Below are 18,572 nucleotides of genomic sequence, written 5' to 3' on the forward strand. Positions count from 1 at the left end.
TTTTCCTAAACTTCTGTGATGTCATTCACTGCTACCAATCACTTTCATGTCTGCACATGTGCCAAGTTTCTGTTTGATTTGTTCCAAATGAGATTGTTTTTTAAGAAGCCTATCTTGGTTTTGTTATGTAAATGAAGACTGACAAATGTGACTATGCCTTGTAACCTTTCTGGTAACTCCTTGAATGAACTCACAGGGTGCTTAATTTGGCAGTGAATTCAGATTTTATTTGTTAGGGTGGTGATTAACCTGCTTTTTTGAGCTGGTTTAAGGTTTAGTTTTTAATACAATGAAGAACTATTAGAAGCAGAGGATTTTTTAAAAAATTTATTTATTTTATTTATTTTTGGCTGCATTGGCTCTTCCTTGCTGCGTGCTTGCTTTCTCTAGTTGCGGTGAGCAGGGCTTACTCTTCGTTGTGGTGCACGGGCTTCTCATTGTGGTGGCTTCTCTTGTTGCTGAGCACGGGCTCTAGGCACGCGGGCTTCAGTAGTTGTGGCTTGCGGGCTCTAGAGAGCAGGCTCAGTAGTTGTGGCGCATGGGCTTTGTTGCTCCACGGCGTGTGGTAACTTCCCAGACAAGGGCTTGAACCCTTGTCCCCTGCATTGGGAGGCGGATTCTTAACCACTGCACCACCAGGGAAGCCCGCAGAGGATTTTTAAGATACGACTCATTGTGACTGTCAGATACTCCGGACTGAACGTGTTGCTGTGAGATGGCTGCTATAGAAACAGTAACTTCTACCTTATTCCTTTGGTAGGTGGAATAGTTGCAGCACGCCCATGAGGAACACAGATTTTGTGTATGTGATGGTGCTCTTTTCTTAAGGAGAAGGGTGCAGTTATACTAGTAGTTGGCATCTGTGGCATGTTTGCATGTAGGTGGTTTTTCATTGGTACTGGGCCGGCTGCTACTTCTAAGCCCCTCCTTGGTCCCTAAGAAATCTGCATTTGCTGAATAATGGTGGCTGGCAAATGTTTCTACCCCCACCATTCAGAAGACTGAGGCCAAACAGGCAGCACCTTTCCCATCCTCATCCTACCTTAGACTAAAACTTGACCAGCCACTTTGAAAGGATTGCCACTCCTGGTATACACCAAACTCCTTCTGAATTTGTTTTTTGTTGTCACTGAAGTCAGAACCAGCTCTATCTGTTGATCTTTTAAAATTAAGAAAATGCTAGATTTTGATGCTTAACCTGTGCATGTGATGGTGCTATACTACTACTTTGATGTCTAATTGTTTAGTAAGTGTTGTTTCATGTGCTTCATTAGAACAAATTAGAGCAAAGCTTTTAAAACAAAATAGATTCCTGTTATCCTGTTATGTAACTAATCTTTTTCTATATATCCTTATTCTTATCCAAGTGTAATATGCTTCTGGAGTCTTGCTTAGGCTTATTCCCGTTATAAGAATGGATGTCATGTTGCCTGACATTTTAGTTCTCGTCTTAAGGTGCAATATCAGTATCTCATAATATAGGAACCTAATGTGTTTTCTTTCCCATAGACCTCCACAATCTAAGTTGCTTCGTGAAGATAAGAACCATAACATGTACGTTGCAGGATGTACAGAAGTAGAAGTGAAATCTACTGAGGAGGCTTTTGAAGTTTTCTGGAGAGGTTAGAAGCAGAGCTAGAATTACAGATATATACAGTGATAAATATAGTCCTGAAAGTTGCTACTCTAATTTGACAGTACTTTTTGGTTTGGTAGAAAGTATGTACGCTGAAATGACTCGGTAGAGATTTGATCAATAATTTCTCTGTCACTGTAGGCCAGAAAAAGCGACGAATTGCTAACACACATTTGAATCATGAGTCCAGCCGTTCCCATAGCGTGTTCAACATTAAATTAGTTCAGGCTCCCTTGGATGCAGATGGAGACAATGTCTTACAGGTAAAGATTTAACGTGTGGAGTGTTTTCTTGTTCTGAATCCTTAATTTTGGGAATCGGAGGTAAATCATGGAGGTTTCATTACACTGAATATTGCTCTAGAATTAATATATGTGTAGGTGATGACATTTAAAAAAAATGTTCCATTAATTAGATAGTATAGTTTCGGGAAACTGGCTATTCAATCTTAGAACCTGGAATTTTGTTGTGAAAAAGGTTTACAAATCTTTATAAATATCTAATAGAGGAGATAAAACAATGAATCATAACATATTTTCTTTTATCTCTGAAGACTCATTTTGTATGTAGAAGTTCAGTTAATGGTTTTTAAATGTCAGCAGTTAACTTTCCAGGCTAGGTACAGTTCAGGAGTGGCCAATTCTAAATTGTTCTTCTCTTGGCTGATAGGCCAGTAGGGCCCCCCATCTGCTGATCACTCTTTACTGCTGGGCCTGTCATGCTACAAGGCTTATATCAATTAGTAACAGCATTTGGGCCTGAATATATAAATCATTTAATAACTTTAAGCTATTAAAATGTAATTCCATTCAAAACATATCGTGAAATTGTGGTATATCATGAAGGTTTTCAGATGGCAGTAGATGGTGCAGCATGGTACTAAAGACCACCAGGATTTGAATTCTGATTCCTAGGCATTTACTAGCTTGTCTCACCTAATTGTAATAAACTCCTTGTAATGTTGTGAGGGTTAAAGGCGGTGAGGCATGTGAAGTTTTTAGTCCATTGCCTGGCTTACAGTCAGCACTTGATAAATGTTAGCTAGAAAATCCTTTTAAGTGAAGTCTCTGTACACTTGATTTCCATTGAATCACATCTAATATTATAGTATCAGTTATGTATCTCTTGACTTTCATTTCTTATAAGTTATTAGAGTATTACGAAATTATTAGACTGTAAAATTATCAAATGTCTCATTATACAAATATTTAGCCTTGTTGTAGACTCACTATTTAGCAGACATTTATTGAGCTCCTGCTGAGTGCTAGGCACTGTGCAAGGTGCTGGAGATGAAGTGGTTAAAAGGTAGAATTCCTGTTCTTGTGGAGCTTACAGTATAATGTAGAAGACCAGACAATGGGCAAGTAATGTCATGAGGCTATTTATCATATGCTTTTAGCAAACTCTTCCCCCAAAACATGTATCCTTCGCCCCTACTATACATTTTGTATTGTGCAGACACTGTATTCATAAGACTTAATTTGATTTGAATATATTTAAAGAACACTGTAAACCAGTTATAACTTATGTTACTGGCATTATAATCTTTCCTTCAGGAAAAAGAACAAATCACTATTAGCCAGTTATCCTTGGTAGATCTTGCTGGAAGTGAAAGAACTAACCGGACAAAAGCAGAAGGGAACAGGTTACGTGAAGCTGGTGAGCAAAGCATAGTACTTACTTATTGCTACTACTTTCAAAAACTTGCCATGCCAGTTTATCGTCACTTATTGATAGGTCGTTTATGCATAACTGTCTTCAATTTGACTAAAAATTTAGAGGCTAAGTGACCAGTGCTTTTTCTTCAGTTATGCTGGTTTGGTATTGATCTATTACAACACATTGATTTCTTTAAGAATGAGGAAAAGTGAGTAAAATAAATATAAAATAGGTTATATTCATATTGAGAGTGTCTATTATATCTATGGCTGGCGTGTCAGTACTGGGTCCATTAAATTAAGTGATTGAATAGCTACTCCAACATTCAAAGTGGTAAAAAATCATCTTCTGGAGATAGGAAAAATCTTTGAATACAAAAGCCAGTTGAAAGGAAATCTGTGTGTGTTTTTCTCTTTTAATCTTTCATTTAGTGCAGCCATTCATGTTATGTTTTATGTTAATAACATTTATGGAGTACCTACTGTGTTACAGGAGTTGAACACAGATATAAAGGATGACACCCTGCCCTGGAGAGCCCATCTAGTACAAGAGAGGCAGGTAACTAGAGGTCTCAGTAGAGAGTACAAGGTGCTGTGGGAGTGCAGAGCAGGGCCGCTCCATCTGTTCTGGGGCTGTGTGTGAGACGGGGGCTTTGGGGAAGAATGTGTGGGGTTGACACTTAAATTGAGGCGTGAGCTCTCTGAAGAAGGATAGAATTAAAGGCATCATTCCTGAGAGAACATGGCAGGGTCAAGGTAGCTGGAGTGTAGGGTGTGGGTTGGTGAGCCGTGACCACTGAGGCAGTAGGGCAAGGCAAGGTCATTAAGACCCTTGACTATCATATTAGAAAGTCTGAATTTTTTCTTGAAGGAATAATGGTGACTACCGATTATTAAGGGACTAGTGTGTGTCACAGTATCTACTATACATGGGCTTGATTTCTTGATTGTGACTTTTCAGGACTGTATCATACCCAGTTTTCAGATTGGAAGAGGTTAAGTAATTTTCCCAAGGTTAGAGCCTGGTTCAAACCCAGGTTGGTTGAACTTTCAAAACTTGTATCTTTCTGCTGTTACACAGTCAAGGAAGGATTAGTTTTAGAAAGACCATTTCCCCAGTGTAGCAGATTAATTTACCAGAGGCAAGTCTAGAGAGATGAAAAGCAGTCAGGAGCCTTTTGCAGTAATTCAGATGAGCAATCGTGTCACCTGGAGGCAAAGGTCAGCCAAAAGTAAGAGGTAGTTTGGAAGTAGGCCCATCTGGATGTGGAGAGGAAGGAAGAGAAGAGGGTAAATCAAGGAAGATCTTGATTGAGGAGAAGTAGCTTGAGGTGCAGGTATGGGCAGTTAAGAGTTTTGTGTTGGATATATTCAATTTATTCAAGTGTAGGTGCCTAGTAATTGGATGCAGAGGTACATGGATTTGGAAGAGAGATTTGACTTGAGGTTCATAGTTTTAGGTTTTGACAATAAAAGCATGATTTAAGCAATGGGGAAGATAAGGTTATTCATGGAAAACAAAGGGAACAAACAGGGCAGGGCCTTGAGGACAAATCCTTGAGATGATTAATTTAGAGAGACTGGGAAGGAGAGGGTGGAGGGGTAGCTAGGTGACTTGAGGGAGTATGGAATGACTAAACACACACACAGACACACACACACTCTTTATAAGAAGACAAAGCATCTGGAATCCAGATCACAAGAGGAAGGATTAACCTTGATGGGAAAAGAGGTTTAGCTGGATTGGGAGGAAAGTAGAAACCTGAGAGTTCTGATGCTTTGGGGAGAAAAACAGAAAGGACTATCAGTGTTGATATGGATGGGGAATAGGTGTGACATGGTCAGGGAGTGAGAACTAGAAGAGGGTATTGTGCCTGGGGCATAGTTTAGCCTCAGGTTTCTAGAAGTGCTGCAGTTCTGAGTGACGAGGTTCAGGGCGTGGTGACAGTGGTAAAGAGAGAAATATCTGCTGGACTTGAGGAAGCTGGGGCCCTCTGATGGCAGGTCAGAGTGACCTTCCTCTTAGATCCTGAAGTTGACCCAGGAGCTGGCATGTGTGGGGAACATTTATTTGAAGGCAGCAGTAAGGAACCAGGAAAATGTCGCTGGCCTCCCTCTACTCACCATCCTTATAAAATGTCAGGCTTTAGAAAACAAGCAACTTTTATTCACAAGACTACAGGGCCACAGGGGAAGCACCACCCTTCTGGGAAATAAAAGTAAGGTTGCAGGGCTTTGCACCATGGGATGGGGTAAAGCTTGTGGACACTACTCAGAATGATATTTTAGAATGTATAACATAAAATACAGGATTAAAAAGGAAACCAATTAGACTGAAATGTGTCTTTTAAAGTATTCTTAAAACCTTTGTCATATAGTAATTTATGTGCTTTATTAAGGCCTTAAATAAAATCCCAACAGCATGTCTAGTAACTGCATAATTTCAAAGTATCTTGAGATCAGCAATAAACCATAGTGTTATAAAAGTATCTGTGACTTCTGATTAAAAATCACAGGTGGTACTAATACCAGCACTGCAGGTTTTTGGCCTACATTCACAATGGAAGAAATAGCTAAATTTCAGAGATCAATAGAAATAAATATGTAATTTATTTCCCATCCACGTATGCAGACTCCCTGAAGTGTACCCATAGACAACACGGACCCCAGGTTAGGGGGTCCTGGCATTAGGGAAAGAGGTGAATGGATCATTCTGTGAGAGGCCCGAGGATGAGGGAAGTCTGTTAACAGGAATATCGATTTTGGAGATGCGATGGAAGAAAAAGAGGAAGGGCAGTGGGAGTTGGGGGTCAAGAAAAATAAAGCACGCGCACATCATGGAATATCACGGAGGAGCGGATGAGCTCTGCGGTTTTTTTGTTTTGTTTTTTTACTATATATATAGAGAGAGAGAGATAGATAGATTGACTGATTGTGGTATGCGGGCCTCTCACTGTTGTGGACTCTCCTGTTGCGGAGCACAGGCTCTGGACGCGCAGGCTCAGCGGCCATGGCTCACGGGCCCAGCCGTTCCGCAGCATGTGGGATCTTCCCAGACCGGGGCACGAACCCGTGTCTCCTGCATCGGCAGGTGGACTCTTAACCACTGCGCCACCAGGGAAGCCCTATTTATTTACTTTTGGATGCTTTGGGTCTTCATTGCTGCACGTGCGTTTTCTCTAGTTGTGGCTCGTGGGCTCTAGAGCACAGGCTCAGCAGTTGTGGCGCATGGGCTTAGTTGCTCCATGGCATGTGGGATCTTCCCCGACCAGGGCTCGAACCCGGGTCCCCTGCATTGGCAGGCAGATTCTTAACCACTGCACCACCAGGGAAGCCCAAGCTCTGTGTTTTGAGAGGTGGCTAAGAATGAAAGCATGGTGAAGTCAGCAGACCTTTAATCAAGGTTTCAGGATGAAAAAATTCTCAGGTACTTCTGGGGTCTATGCAGGTGAGCTCTCCTGTATTGTTGGCTTGATAGATCTGTCAGACTTGCCTTGACTCAGAAATTCAAATGAGTGGCCAGGACTAACAAGTATGCTGCCTAAGAAACCCTTGTTTATATATTGAGGGAACAGATTTAGTTGGCTCTTAAGACACTTGACTGGTAGAAACAGGAGCTCCTCCTGGTGCAGGGGAGACTTCAGTGTCTGGATGGAGCCAACTGTAGCCTGAAATGGTCATGCTTTAGAGAAAATATTGTGAGGATATTAAACATCTGTATCTAATATACTCTCTCACATCACAGTATTTAAGACTTGGAAGAAACTTTATGGGTCATGAAGCATAATGTTGCATTCAGTGGAGAGTCTTCATGATAGAGTCCCTGAAGGACGGTACTCACCCTCTCCTGCAACACTGCCAGATATGGACAGCTCTTTAAGTTAAGCCACTAAAATCTGTCATTTGTAATTTCCATCTAATAGTTCTATGAAGTAGGGATTTCATAGGCAAACAGACCACACTCTAGCTACTCAACTGTTGTCTTCAAATGTCTTCTGTGTACATTCTTCTGTCAGGTAACATTAATCAGTCACTAATGACGCTAAGAACGTGTATGGAGGTCCTGAGAGAGAACCAAACGTATGGAACTAACAAGGTAAGCAGCAGCCTTTGGACATTTGTGTGGTTTTGTTTGTGTGCATTTTCTGCCTTATGTATTTGGATTTGAATATATTTATAGATGGTTCCATATCGAGATTCAAAGTTAACCCATCTGTTCAAGAACTACTTTGATGGGGAAGGGAAAGTACGCCTGATCGTGTGTGTGAATCCAAAGGCCGAAGATTATGAAGAAAGCTTGGTAATTTTAATGCCTTTATAAAGTCTGACTTTCTATAGAGAAAACAACCATTCGGATGCGAAGAATAACATTTTGAACATTTTTTCAACTGATACAGAACCATTAGTTACAGAAGTGAACTAATGACCAATCTATTACCGTTTCATTTACTAATTTCTTTAGAAAGACTTGAATACGCTTATTTGTTTAAAAAAAACAAACCCCATTTATTTTGTGTCTTAGCAAGTCATGAGATTTGCAGAAGTGACCCAAGAAGTTGAAGTAGCAAGACCAACAGACAAGGCAATATGTGGTTTAACGCCGGGAAGGCGATACAGAAACCAGGCCCGGGGAGGTCCTGTTGGAGATGGTATGAGCTGCTGTTACCTCATTTGCCCACTGATGAGTCTGTCTGTCTGTCTCTTTTTAAAAAAATCTGAACCAAAGTGACATTTATTATATACCTTTTTTTCATTTTTCCTTCTTTATAACACATTTTTAAGGAAGTATTATGACAGCCCAACAAGGTACAATGTTGACTGGGGCTCTTATCACAGTGTTAAAACTTGTTTGAATAACTTTTTCTTCTCCTGTGTAACTAACTTTTTATTTTTAATAACTCAATACAGAACTGCTGGTTTCAGAAGTGGTTTTGCAGAGTTTTCCACCTTTGCCATCCTGCGAAATTTTGGATATCAATGACGAGCATACTCTTCCCAGGTTGATTGAAGCACTAGAGAAACGACATCACCTACGACAAATGATGACTGATGAGTTTCACAAACAGTGTAAGGGCAAAACTGCAGTCATTTTAACACCAGAAATTTGCAGGGAATTGAGTTCTATGGTGGGACAGAATCTTCAAGGAAGGGTTATTTTGTCTCTGAACTTAGCAGTCCCCAAGGCATCATTTTATATTCCAAGAAAGTAAAGCAAAAGAGAAAAGTGGGTATGAATTTCTCCCTTTCAAAAATCAACAGTGATGATCAAAGGGATAACAGCTACTTTTTAGTTCCTACTAGTTACTTATTTGCGAGGCATTTAACATGTATTACATTATAATAACTATCTTGAGAAAATCACTTAATCCTTTATTTCTAGTTTCCATCCGCAAAATGGGGATTGTAACTGCTCCTACTTCAGAGGGTGCTGTAAGGATAAATGATAATGTATAAAAATCATGTAGGACAGGAACAGCTTGGTGTACATAGTAAGTGCTCAGTGAATGTACTTACACTTATCATCTTCATAAGAAAAATGTGAGATAAGTGGCATTTATTTTAAGCCCCATTTTGAAATGAGGAAATGTGCCTCAGGGAGGTGGTTCCTTCACTCAGAAATGAGATAGAAATAGAAGAGGGTCACTGCAGCAGGGTTAGTGCCAGTATTATTTTAAAGCATTGTAGCAATAGATTTTAATCTTCTGTGTTTTTTTAACTAACTTGGTTCAGAAAGTTCAACGGAAAGATAGGTGAGCGCTAATATAAACAAGGTCTAATTTTTCTGTTTGAAAGATCAAATCACCCTGAAATTGAGGCCTTGAAAAAACAACTTACCCACATCACATAAAAGTTGATTTCATTGGTTATTTTCGAATCGGAGTAAACTTGGCCTGCATGCTCTTGTTTCAGCTATTACTTTTAAAGCTTTGTTGCAAGAATTTGACAATGCTGTTTTAAATAAAGAAAACTACATTCAAGGAAAACTAAATGAAAAAGAAAAGGTGATCTCAGGACAGAAATCGGAAATTGAACGACTGGAGAAGAAAAACAAAACTTTAGAATACAAGGTTGGCTTTGGTATTATAATGGATGTATATTTAGCACTGGTCTCTGACTTAGCCGTTCTGCTATACTGGCCTGCAGCTGCTGCTTACTGGGAGTTATCATTTGGTTATTTACTAATCTTCATCCCATCCCACAGAGAAAAGGAAATATGAGTGAAAAGAATAAAAGGGGTAATACACTCTTTAATTTTATGAGATAGACTTTACAGTTTAGCTTTGATTATAGCTTGCTTTTTGATTTACTGTGTAATGTTTGTTCTCTCATTTACTGAGGATCATTTAGGGGGTACACATTCATTCTACAGAGAAGCTAATCTCAACCAATATAGTGTTCTCTATTCTGAAAGTAGCCTAAAAATTAAATTTTAGGCCTTAATTTTCAGGAAAAGTAATTTTCACATGAAATCAGTTATAACTTCATCTTTCAGTGAGGAAAAGTTCTCATTTCTAGGAATGGAGGTGGGAATTCAGATGAAATTTTAGAAGAAGATGCTTTCTCCATGATGATTTTTCTTTCCATAACTATGCTTGCATAAGAAGATTATGAGAGAGATTATTTTAAAGGTACTTGAAATGTTTACCTACCAAATGCTGAACATAAAGGTCTACTTTCCCAGGTTGAGATTTTAGAGAAAACAACGACTATCTATGAAGAAGATAAGCGCAATCTGCAACAGGAGCTGGAAACCCAGAATCAGAAGCTTCAGCGACAGTTTTCTGACAAGCGCAGACTAGAAGCCAGGCTGCAAGGCATGGTGACAGAAACAACCATGAAGTGGGAGAAAGAATGTGTGAGTATCATTCATACAGTGCTCATGTCAGGGATGATTCATCTCTAATTGTAGCATTCTGAATCACTTGTACTTGGGGTAGAGTTTTAGTGGTGGTGGCCACAGCAGCCCCTATTCAGTTCCTCTTCCTTCCTTCCTTTGCCTTTACAAGTCACAACAAATTAATAAGCATTATGAAGAACTGGAGAACTGTCATCTTTAGGAAGTAAAGCGTTCAGGTAAACTAGTGCACTTGTTTGCTATAACTGAATTAGACTATTTATCACCATACATAATCTTCAGGAGCGTCGAGTGGCAGCCAAACAGCTGGAGATGCAAAATAAACTCTGGGTGAAAGATGAAAAACTGAAACAACTGAAGGCTATAGTTATTGAACCCAAAACTGAAAGGCCAGAGAGACCCTCTCGGGAGCGCGATCGAGAAAAAGCTACTCAAAGATCTGTTTCTCCATCACCAGTACCTGTAAGTTATTTGTAGTTGTGTAGTAACTTAGTAGTACTAGAGGTTTGTTCAGATTAGGTGACTATTTCTGTGAGAATCAATTTTTTGTTTTATATTATTGTATTTCTCAAATCTCTATTTATAAATATTTTAAAATTTAGTATAAACACAAATTTAGTATAAAAATTAGTAATTTAGTACAAAAATTATAATGTCTTCCTGTGCTAATATTAAAGTAATGAATTGTTTCACTTTTTCAAGTCTTGCTCATTAATTTCTCTTCAATTTTTTTAGCCTTCTAGTAACTATATTGCTCAGATTTCCAACGGCCAGCAACTCATGAGCCAGCCACAGCTACATAGGCGCTCTAACTCTTGCAGCAGCATTTCTGTAGCTTCCTGTATTTCGGAATGGGAGCAGAAAATTCCTTCGTACAACTCACCTCTCAATGTCACATCTATTGCAAGGCGTAGGCAGCAGGAGCCAGGACAAAGTAAAACTTGTATCGTGTCAGACAGAAGGCGAGGGATGTACTGGACTGAAGGCAGGGAGGTGGTTCCTTCACTCAGAAATGAGATAGAAATAGAAGAGGATCACTGCAGCAGGGTTAGTGCCAGTATTATTTTAAAGCATTGTAGCAAAAGATTTTAATCTTCTGTGTTTTTTTAACTAACTTGGTTCAGAAAGTTCAACGGAAGGATGGGTGAGCGCTAATATAAACAAGGTCTAATTTTTCTGTTAGTTTGAAAGATCAAATCACCCTGAAACTGAGGCCTAGCTCTTCATCTGAAAAAGCCGAAACCCATTTGGCACAGAAATACTGCCTCCTGTGCAGTGAAAGCAGGTCAGTGGGGCATATCCCAGAGTCACATGTGCTTTTCAGCTGCATAAACTGATGAGCATCCACAAAGTCAGTGACTGAGTGTCTTAGAGCACATTTTCCATTTCTGATTTTGTTTTCTTGAGCCTTTGACAGTAAGTCATAGACTTAGTGTCCTACATAACCACAATCTTCATCACACCTAAGAAAGCGTTAACCCTGAAAAGTACCTTCTAACATACAGTTCATGTTTACATTTCCCCAGTTGTGCCAATAACGGCTTTTCTTTTTTCAAACCTTGGTCCTATCAAGGTGAATACTTTATATGTGGTTATTATCTCTCTTTAATCTCTTTCAATATAAAATAGTCCATCCTCCCCTTTTTTGATTTTCATGACATTGACTATTTTTTGAAGAGCCCAGGCCAGCTGTTTTATAACTGCCGAAGGAAGGTTTCCATCTCCAATATATTGCTTTTAATCTCAAGGCCTTTATTTCAATTTACAAGGGCTCTGCCTCATTCAAGGGTGTTTAAACAAATTCATGTCTATATTTTCTTCTTAAGGATTAAGGTAAAGTTTTCCTTTGAATCTGAGTAAGTGGACAAAGTTAATATTGTGAATTTACTACATTTAGTAAAATTTTAATATATCTCTTTAAGAATTTTTTTTTTCTTCTAAACAACTTAATCTTACAGTAAATATTTGCTTTAGATTTTCTTGTATAATTTAGGGTGCAGAAAAATTTCATTGAGGTGGCCTGCATTCCTGATTATTAAGGGATGATGATGAATTACAAGGTATTTACCAAGGCAACGGATAATTCTAAAGTCGCTTAAATTAAGTTCTTTGCAGATTTTGCTTTAAACCTTTTTTAGGGAGCAAATCATGGTGGCTGGTCTTTCTGATCAACTCTAATAAATCCCCCTTATTTCATGCAAGTCTATAGACTGAAAACTATTCAAGGCCTACTTATGCCTGGTCAACATTAATGTAATATCTAATTTGGCTATGAGATATTTAAGAGGATTTACTAGAGGTCCTTTAACTTTTTCATTTGAAATCAAAATCTCTTTAGAAGTGCAGCAGAGAAAAATTTAGGCTAGTATCTGTGCATCTAGGTTTGTTGGTCAAAAATTAGGTCAGGTGGACTGAATTTATAATACTTCAGTGAGGAAGAAATTTAAAATATCATTTATTTCATAAACGATAGTAGAATGTAAGGACTGTCATCTTTCCAAAGCTTGTTTCAGAATGTATTTATTGCTAAGTGTGTTTGAGAAATCTGTCACCTTTGCTAAATGGTAGGATGTGAGAGCCACATTCTTCCTTTTCAACATTAAGCTACTTTAAGAATGGGAAGTTTCCTGCTTGTTGTGAGGTTTGGGCATCCAGAGTGGCAAACTCTATTGCCCATGTTTTAGTATCATGATTTGTCACTAGTGCTTCATTTGTTTCTTGTACAGGGAAAAACATTTCAGTTCTCCGCGTACCCATTTTAAATTAGATGTTCATACTTGACCAGCTCTGAAGGACTGTTTCATTTCCTTTCAGTTTTGTAAACAGAAAGATGTTTGCAAAGTTACAAAGAAACTATTAACTATGTTCTGTATGTGATTTTTTTTCCCCCTTAGGCTGAATGTGCTAAATTTAACTGTCCTAAAGTTATATAACATTCTACTGGAAGCATCTAGTTTTTCATTGTATGATAGAGGCTGATTTTACAGTATATTCTTTATCTAGTTCTTATTGTTTTTGAACTTTTCAAAAAGTTGTTTTGAGATTTTTAAAGGTACTCAGAAGTATTTTATTTACATTCTTTTAATCATTTTATACACAAGGTTCTCATTATACCTGATGTTCTTTAGCATTCTGTAGTCTACAGCTCCATCAGCTTTGGGGAGAGTCCTGGTTTGTATATAGGAGTATTTTCTCTTTTGTTTAGAGGCTTATGATATATTTAGGACTTCTGCTGGTCTTTCTGAAGCTTTTAACATAGTCACGGACCTAACAGATTACCTCACACAATAGCAGGCACAAATACTGGTTTTTGATTAAGAATGCAAAATGAATTACTTGTCCTGCATACCATCTATGCAGGAAGGACTAGCGGCATTACCAGAACTTTTCCTTCCATTCTTTGTTGAAAGGGAAGCTCCCTAGTAGAATATATAATACATATACAAAAGCTGGTGTTAAAAGATGTTCCTTGTGTTAAAAGATGTTCGTTGGTTTTGTTTAAATACAAAGAGAACATTTAAATTGCTTGAGTAATAACGTTTAGCTTTCGAAAAGGTTCATGCATTTGTTTTGATATTGTCACCAACTAATGTAGCCAAAACTGCTGCACTTCTAATAGCACCCTTAAATTAATTCTGGGTTATGCTTGTTTCTTGATTCCTCTTTCAACCTGATCAGAATGCACCACCAGTTCGTCTGCGACACAGACGATCACGCTCTGCGGGAGACAGATGGGTAGATCATAAGCCTGCCTCTAACCTGCAAACTGAAACAGTCATGCAGCCACATGTCCCTCATGCCATCACTGTATCTGTTGCAAATGAAAAGGCACTAGCTAAGTGTGAGAAGTACATGCTGACCCACCAGGAACTAGCCTCCGATGGGGAGATTGAAACTAAGCTAATTAAGGTAAAAAATTTACACAAGAGAAGAAAATACTCAAAAAGTCAGCTTAACAAAAAAAAACCATTTACCTCTTCCTGTGTGTCAACACAGACAGTGTCAACTGGAACTTAAATGGGTATCTGATAAAACCTCTTTGTTTGTTAGAAAACTAAACTACTTAGATTATGAATCTGCTAAATTGGAACAAAATCTGCTACTTTCTGTCAAATGAGGCTTAAGAGTCTCAGGTTTGTTAGAGGAACTCCAGATGTATTATGTACTTTTAATTAATATGTATTTTGTTTTAACCCCTACTTAAGAAGTAAACCAAACAAAGAACTCCTACCTTTGACTGTACTGTCACTTGAGGGAATTCCCTGGCAGTCCGTGGTTAGGACTCTGCGCTTCCACTGCCGAGGGCCCGAGTTCGATCCCTGGACCAGGAACTAAGATCCCACAAGCTGTACAGTGCGGCAAAAAAAAACCAAAAACAAAAACAACTGTACTGTTATTTGAATATGAGAGGAGGGGTACATCCAGAGAAGAAAGTATATTGCCTTCTAACATTTAGAAATTTCTGACAGATTTCTTGATCTCTAGTGTAGTTTTTAAATTATAGGTTGAATAAAAAGGAATGTTATTTTCTGCAATTAAGAATGCTACTAATTACAATACATTGGACTTCTTTTGTTTAGTGAGAGGTATGTACACAAATCTTTAAAGTAATTTTAACGGTACAGACCCAGCAGTCCTAGCACCATCTGGTTTTGTGGATGGGAGTTTGCATAAAATGGAGTCTTAAATTTAATTTGAAATATATGTTTACCCTTTGGATGTATAAAAAGTGTAATGGTGACCTTTTCTCTCGGCTGTAGGGTGATGTTTATAAAACAAGGGGTGGTGGACAATCCGTCCAGTTTACTGAAATTGAGACTTTGAAACAAGAATCACCAACTGGGTGAGTGATCATCAAATTCCTTTCTTTAGAGGGCTGTCATTTTCTTAGCTGCTCATTCTTGAGGAACAGACTAGCCTGTAAAATGTATCAATTCTCTGAAGGAGTATATATGGTATTTCCCTATTTCTATTTCCTGTTCTTAGATACAAAAAATAACTGTTGCATTGTCTTCCCTTTTTCTGTAGTCGAAAACGAAGATCTTCCACAGTAGCACCTGCCCAACCAGATGGAACAGAGTCTGAATGGACCGACGTAGAAACAAGGGTAGGAGTAAAAAGTATTTGCTAGGGATGTCATATTTTAAGCCCTACAGCTGTAGCTTTTCATGCTCTTTGAAACAAACAACTAAGGTCTGATCCCACATGGCCAGTGCAGCCTGTAGGCCTGTCCCCAGCACATCTGAGAAGGTATTTGTATTTCTGCTCTGGTTTTACTGGAGCTCTTCAGTTCAAAGCCCATTTTTAGTGTAGAGGGATAGGGCCCAAGAATCAAGTCAGAGAGCATCACCCAAGAATGCCCATCAAACTGATGGGAATCTTCTCAGGAGAAGAACTTCCCTGTGGAACTGTTATTCCTGAGGAGAGATTGACATAAACATCATGGGAAGGTGGGGGTCAGCCGGCCAAGCTCTAGCCTTTGCCACTTTCTTCTTCCTGATAGAAAATGAGATTTACCTGGATGATCTCTAAAGACCCTTCTACCTCACAATTTTTGTGGCACATCAAATAAATTTCAAGTACCTGATTGGTATTTTAACATACGTGTCTGCGCTGGACTAGAAAGCAATGTTGGATTTCACTTTGGTTGAATCTATCTAAATAATAGATCTGTTTAATAGACTGCAGAGAGGAGCTGATCTTTCCTCTGTGGTTTTTCTCTCAGTGTTCTGTGGCTGTAGAGATGAGAGCAGGGTCTCAGCTGGGGCCTGGGTATCAGCACCACGCACAACCCAAGTGAGTACTGACCACGTGTCGCCTTTCTCTCTGTTTTCCCTCCCCACCAGCCCTTCTCCCTACCAACCACTTTTTTTTTTTTTTGAGGACCTATGTGGTTTGTTTGCCCATTGGAGTATCTGGGCCCTACTGGCAGACTATGCTAGGCAGTAGCAGTGCTGAGAACCCAGGGGGGCGGGGGGCAGGGGTGCTGAATAAGGGCAATTAGAGCTGTAAGAACATTCGCTCTTGTTCCTATTTTTGCCTGTGCTCATGAAGTTTTCAGAGGCTGAACTGAGATCACCTATAAGGAGGGGAGGCAGGGATGACAGCTCCTCGTGTAATTCATTCTTTCCTAATTCTCCTCGTTACAGCAAAAAGTGTTTGCTAAAATAAAACAGAATGGCAGAATTTATGGCCCATTTTTCTCCCCATATTAAACAAACCCACTGCTTTTCAAATACCTACCTATACAGGTCCAAGGGTCCATTTTTGACACACGTATTCCTTAGGCAGTTTGGAAAAATCAATGCAATAGGATAAAGATGGAAAGTTCTGTTTTTTTAAATTTAATACTAGATAAACATATTGTATAAGTTATTTGCTTTCTTAGAAGGACTTTTAACTCTTCCAACGATAAAACACGAATTCTCTCAAAGCCCTCCTAGAGATTCATTGCAAAATTCAGCACTAAATGCTGGTTTTCATTTTTTTTTTCATTTTAGGCGCAAGAAGCCATGAAATGACAGTCCCAATAACAAAACAACATTTTCATTTGTGTTGATTTCTCCAAAGCAATGCCAGAAGGAGTCTTCTGAATGAATCATCTTGTAGAACTCCAGCTTTGTTGAATACCACAGACCTCAGACATGTCATCATACACTGGCCTACACAAACATACGGCTCCAAAGATATCTAGGATTCTACAAACTTTTTATATTATACACCTTGCCATATTTAATATTAATTGCAAAGAAAGACCCCTCTTTCTCATGCCATATGAACTTTTTTATAATGCTATTTTTTTTGTATATTTCTTGTATACTTATAAACTAATTCATGCATGTATTTGTCTTGGATGATTAAGGAAGAATATATCTAGATCACGCTTTGCTTTTTATTGTGACTTTTCTACTTGTCTCAATATTTCTTAAGGGTTTATAAACAAAACAAATGCTGCTATTGATTAGCTGCAAGAATGCACTTTAGACATATATTTGACAATTCAAACTTTCAAAATAAAGATGTCAGAGACTGGCCAATACTAAAACCATTTTAGGAAGGTGTTCTGAATTTTGTATGTATGTACTTTCTGACATTTACATATACCAAGAGAATTGAAATAAAAAGCACTAAAATACAAGGTTGTGTGATAGTAACTTAACACTTAGTCCCAGAACCTAGCATTGTGCCTTGCTGGCACATTTGTGGGATGAATTAAAAGAAAGCACTAGAAATTTCTCTCACCACGTTGAGGATACTTGTTACAGCATGCAAAGGAACAGTTTCAAAAGGGGCTATTATTTCCTCTGTTGAAAACCAGGAATATTCTCCCAGCCCACTCGGTGTACTGCAGCCTCTGGGCAATCCTTCACACACAGACTGTGTTTGATTTGGAATCTTCCTTTTACTTCATTCAACTTAGGGTTTCAGGACCTGCACTCGGTCTCCAGGTATGAAAATTTTAAATTATTGATATTATACCCAACTCACACACATAGATATAAGGCAGAGGAGCAAGTGACGGCAGCATCATGGCAGTGTGAGTTGAAAATAAAAGGGGAAAAAAAGGAACAACTAATGGGTCATTCATAACTGAACAAAAGTATCTCTGTACGTTACACCAGAACATCCAAAAGATTTCTATCGATAAGTGCTTTGGAACGTAGGTGGATGGACCTTGGAGAGGGCTGCAGATGCAAGGGAGCTGCTGAGCCTGCCTCAGCCCCACTCGCTGTGGGTGCGGGGGGAAGCTAGACTGGGAGTACAGCACCGGGTGGACAGGCGGTCCAGCCAGCCCGACAGAGAACCAGGCACACTGTGGGGAGCGGGACGGAGACGAGTTTGGAGGCAGAGAGAGGAAGAGCAGGAGCACACTGGGCGTCCACTGCCAGGGACAGCAGCCACCTCCCTCACTGAGGTCTCTAAGGGACTGCCTGGCTGGTCACAGCTGGAGGAACCTGTTTCTCTCCAGCAGCACGAATTCCTCAGGAGCGACCTCCCTGCCTAGTGGAAGTGGAAAGAGGGAGACAAGAACAAAGGGCACTGAAGTATCTCACTCCCTGCTGTCTGCCTCAGATTTCAGCAGGAGGTCCATGCATGGCCCTCTGGGGGCTCCCCGCAGTGGAGGATCTCCCTGCCAGGCTGTGGGCAACCACAGGTGCTGAGCCCACACTTACCCACTCTGCTGCCAGCTTTTTTACAGGCACTCCCTAGCACAGCCCCAGGGCCAGCTCAGGTAGAGAAACCAAAAACTTGAGCTATGGTGCCACCTTCTGGAGAATAAAAGCAAGGTTTCTAATTGCCAGTATTGAACAAAGCAAGCAACTAATAAAAAAAAATGTGTGCTACTTCAAACTCAATGGCAGGGGCACGTTTTACCAAGCACTATGAAAAATCACAGTGATATGGTATCACAATGAGAAAA

General features: G+C 39.4%; 1 protein-coding gene and 1 long non-coding RNA gene across 6 annotated transcripts in view; one reads left to right on the top strand and one right to left on the bottom strand.

Annotated features, from left to right (window-relative positions):
• KIF23 (kinesin family member 23) overlaps positions 1-16,989 on the top strand; it is a 35,002-nt gene extending 18,013 nt beyond the window's left edge. Inside the window, exons 8-24 of one of the 5 annotated variants that reach the window (XM_007120391.4) lie at positions 761-802; positions 1,510-1,622; positions 1,778-1,899; positions 3,193-3,295; positions 7,311-7,390; positions 7,475-7,594; positions 7,817-7,943; positions 8,203-8,361; positions 9,205-9,362; positions 9,977-10,150; positions 10,433-10,612; positions 10,886-11,197; positions 13,829-14,059; positions 14,911-14,993; positions 15,179-15,257; positions 15,876-15,946; positions 16,651-16,989. In XM_007120391.4, coding sequence (XP_007120453.1) covers positions 761-802; positions 1,510-1,622; positions 1,778-1,899; positions 3,193-3,295; positions 7,311-7,390; positions 7,475-7,594; positions 7,817-7,943; positions 8,203-8,361; positions 9,205-9,362; positions 9,977-10,150; positions 10,433-10,612; positions 10,886-11,197; positions 13,829-14,059; positions 14,911-14,993; positions 15,179-15,257; positions 15,876-15,946; positions 16,651-16,666 — 2,170 coding nt within the window. In that variant the 3' untranslated portion in view covers positions 16,667-16,989. The remainder of the gene's footprint in view (positions 1-760; positions 803-1,509; positions 1,623-1,777; positions 1,900-3,192; positions 3,296-7,310; positions 7,391-7,474; positions 7,595-7,816; positions 7,944-8,202; positions 8,362-9,204; positions 9,363-9,976; positions 10,151-10,432; positions 10,613-10,885; positions 11,198-13,828; positions 14,060-14,910; positions 14,994-15,178; positions 15,258-15,875; positions 15,947-16,650) is intronic. The other 4 variants (XM_007120393.4, XM_007120395.4, XM_007120392.3 and 1 more) reach the window with 4 other exon arrangements.
• LOC102989602 (uncharacterized) overlaps positions 8,210-18,572 on the bottom strand; it is a 32,000-nt gene continuing 21,637 nt past the window's right edge. The window contains exons 2-4 of the long non-coding RNA XR_448632.4: positions 14,382-14,496; positions 11,034-11,150; positions 8,210-8,324 (exon numbers count right to left, since the gene is read on the bottom strand). This is a non-coding gene — a long non-coding RNA (uncharacterized lncRNA). The remainder of the gene's footprint in view (positions 8,325-11,033; positions 11,151-14,381; positions 14,497-18,572) is intronic.

Source organism: Physeter macrocephalus, chromosome 11 (genome assembly GCF_002837175.3).
Source record: "Physeter macrocephalus isolate SW-GA chromosome 11, ASM283717v5, whole genome shotgun sequence".
NCBI lineage: Eukaryota > Metazoa > Chordata > Mammalia > Artiodactyla > Physeteridae > Physeter > Physeter macrocephalus.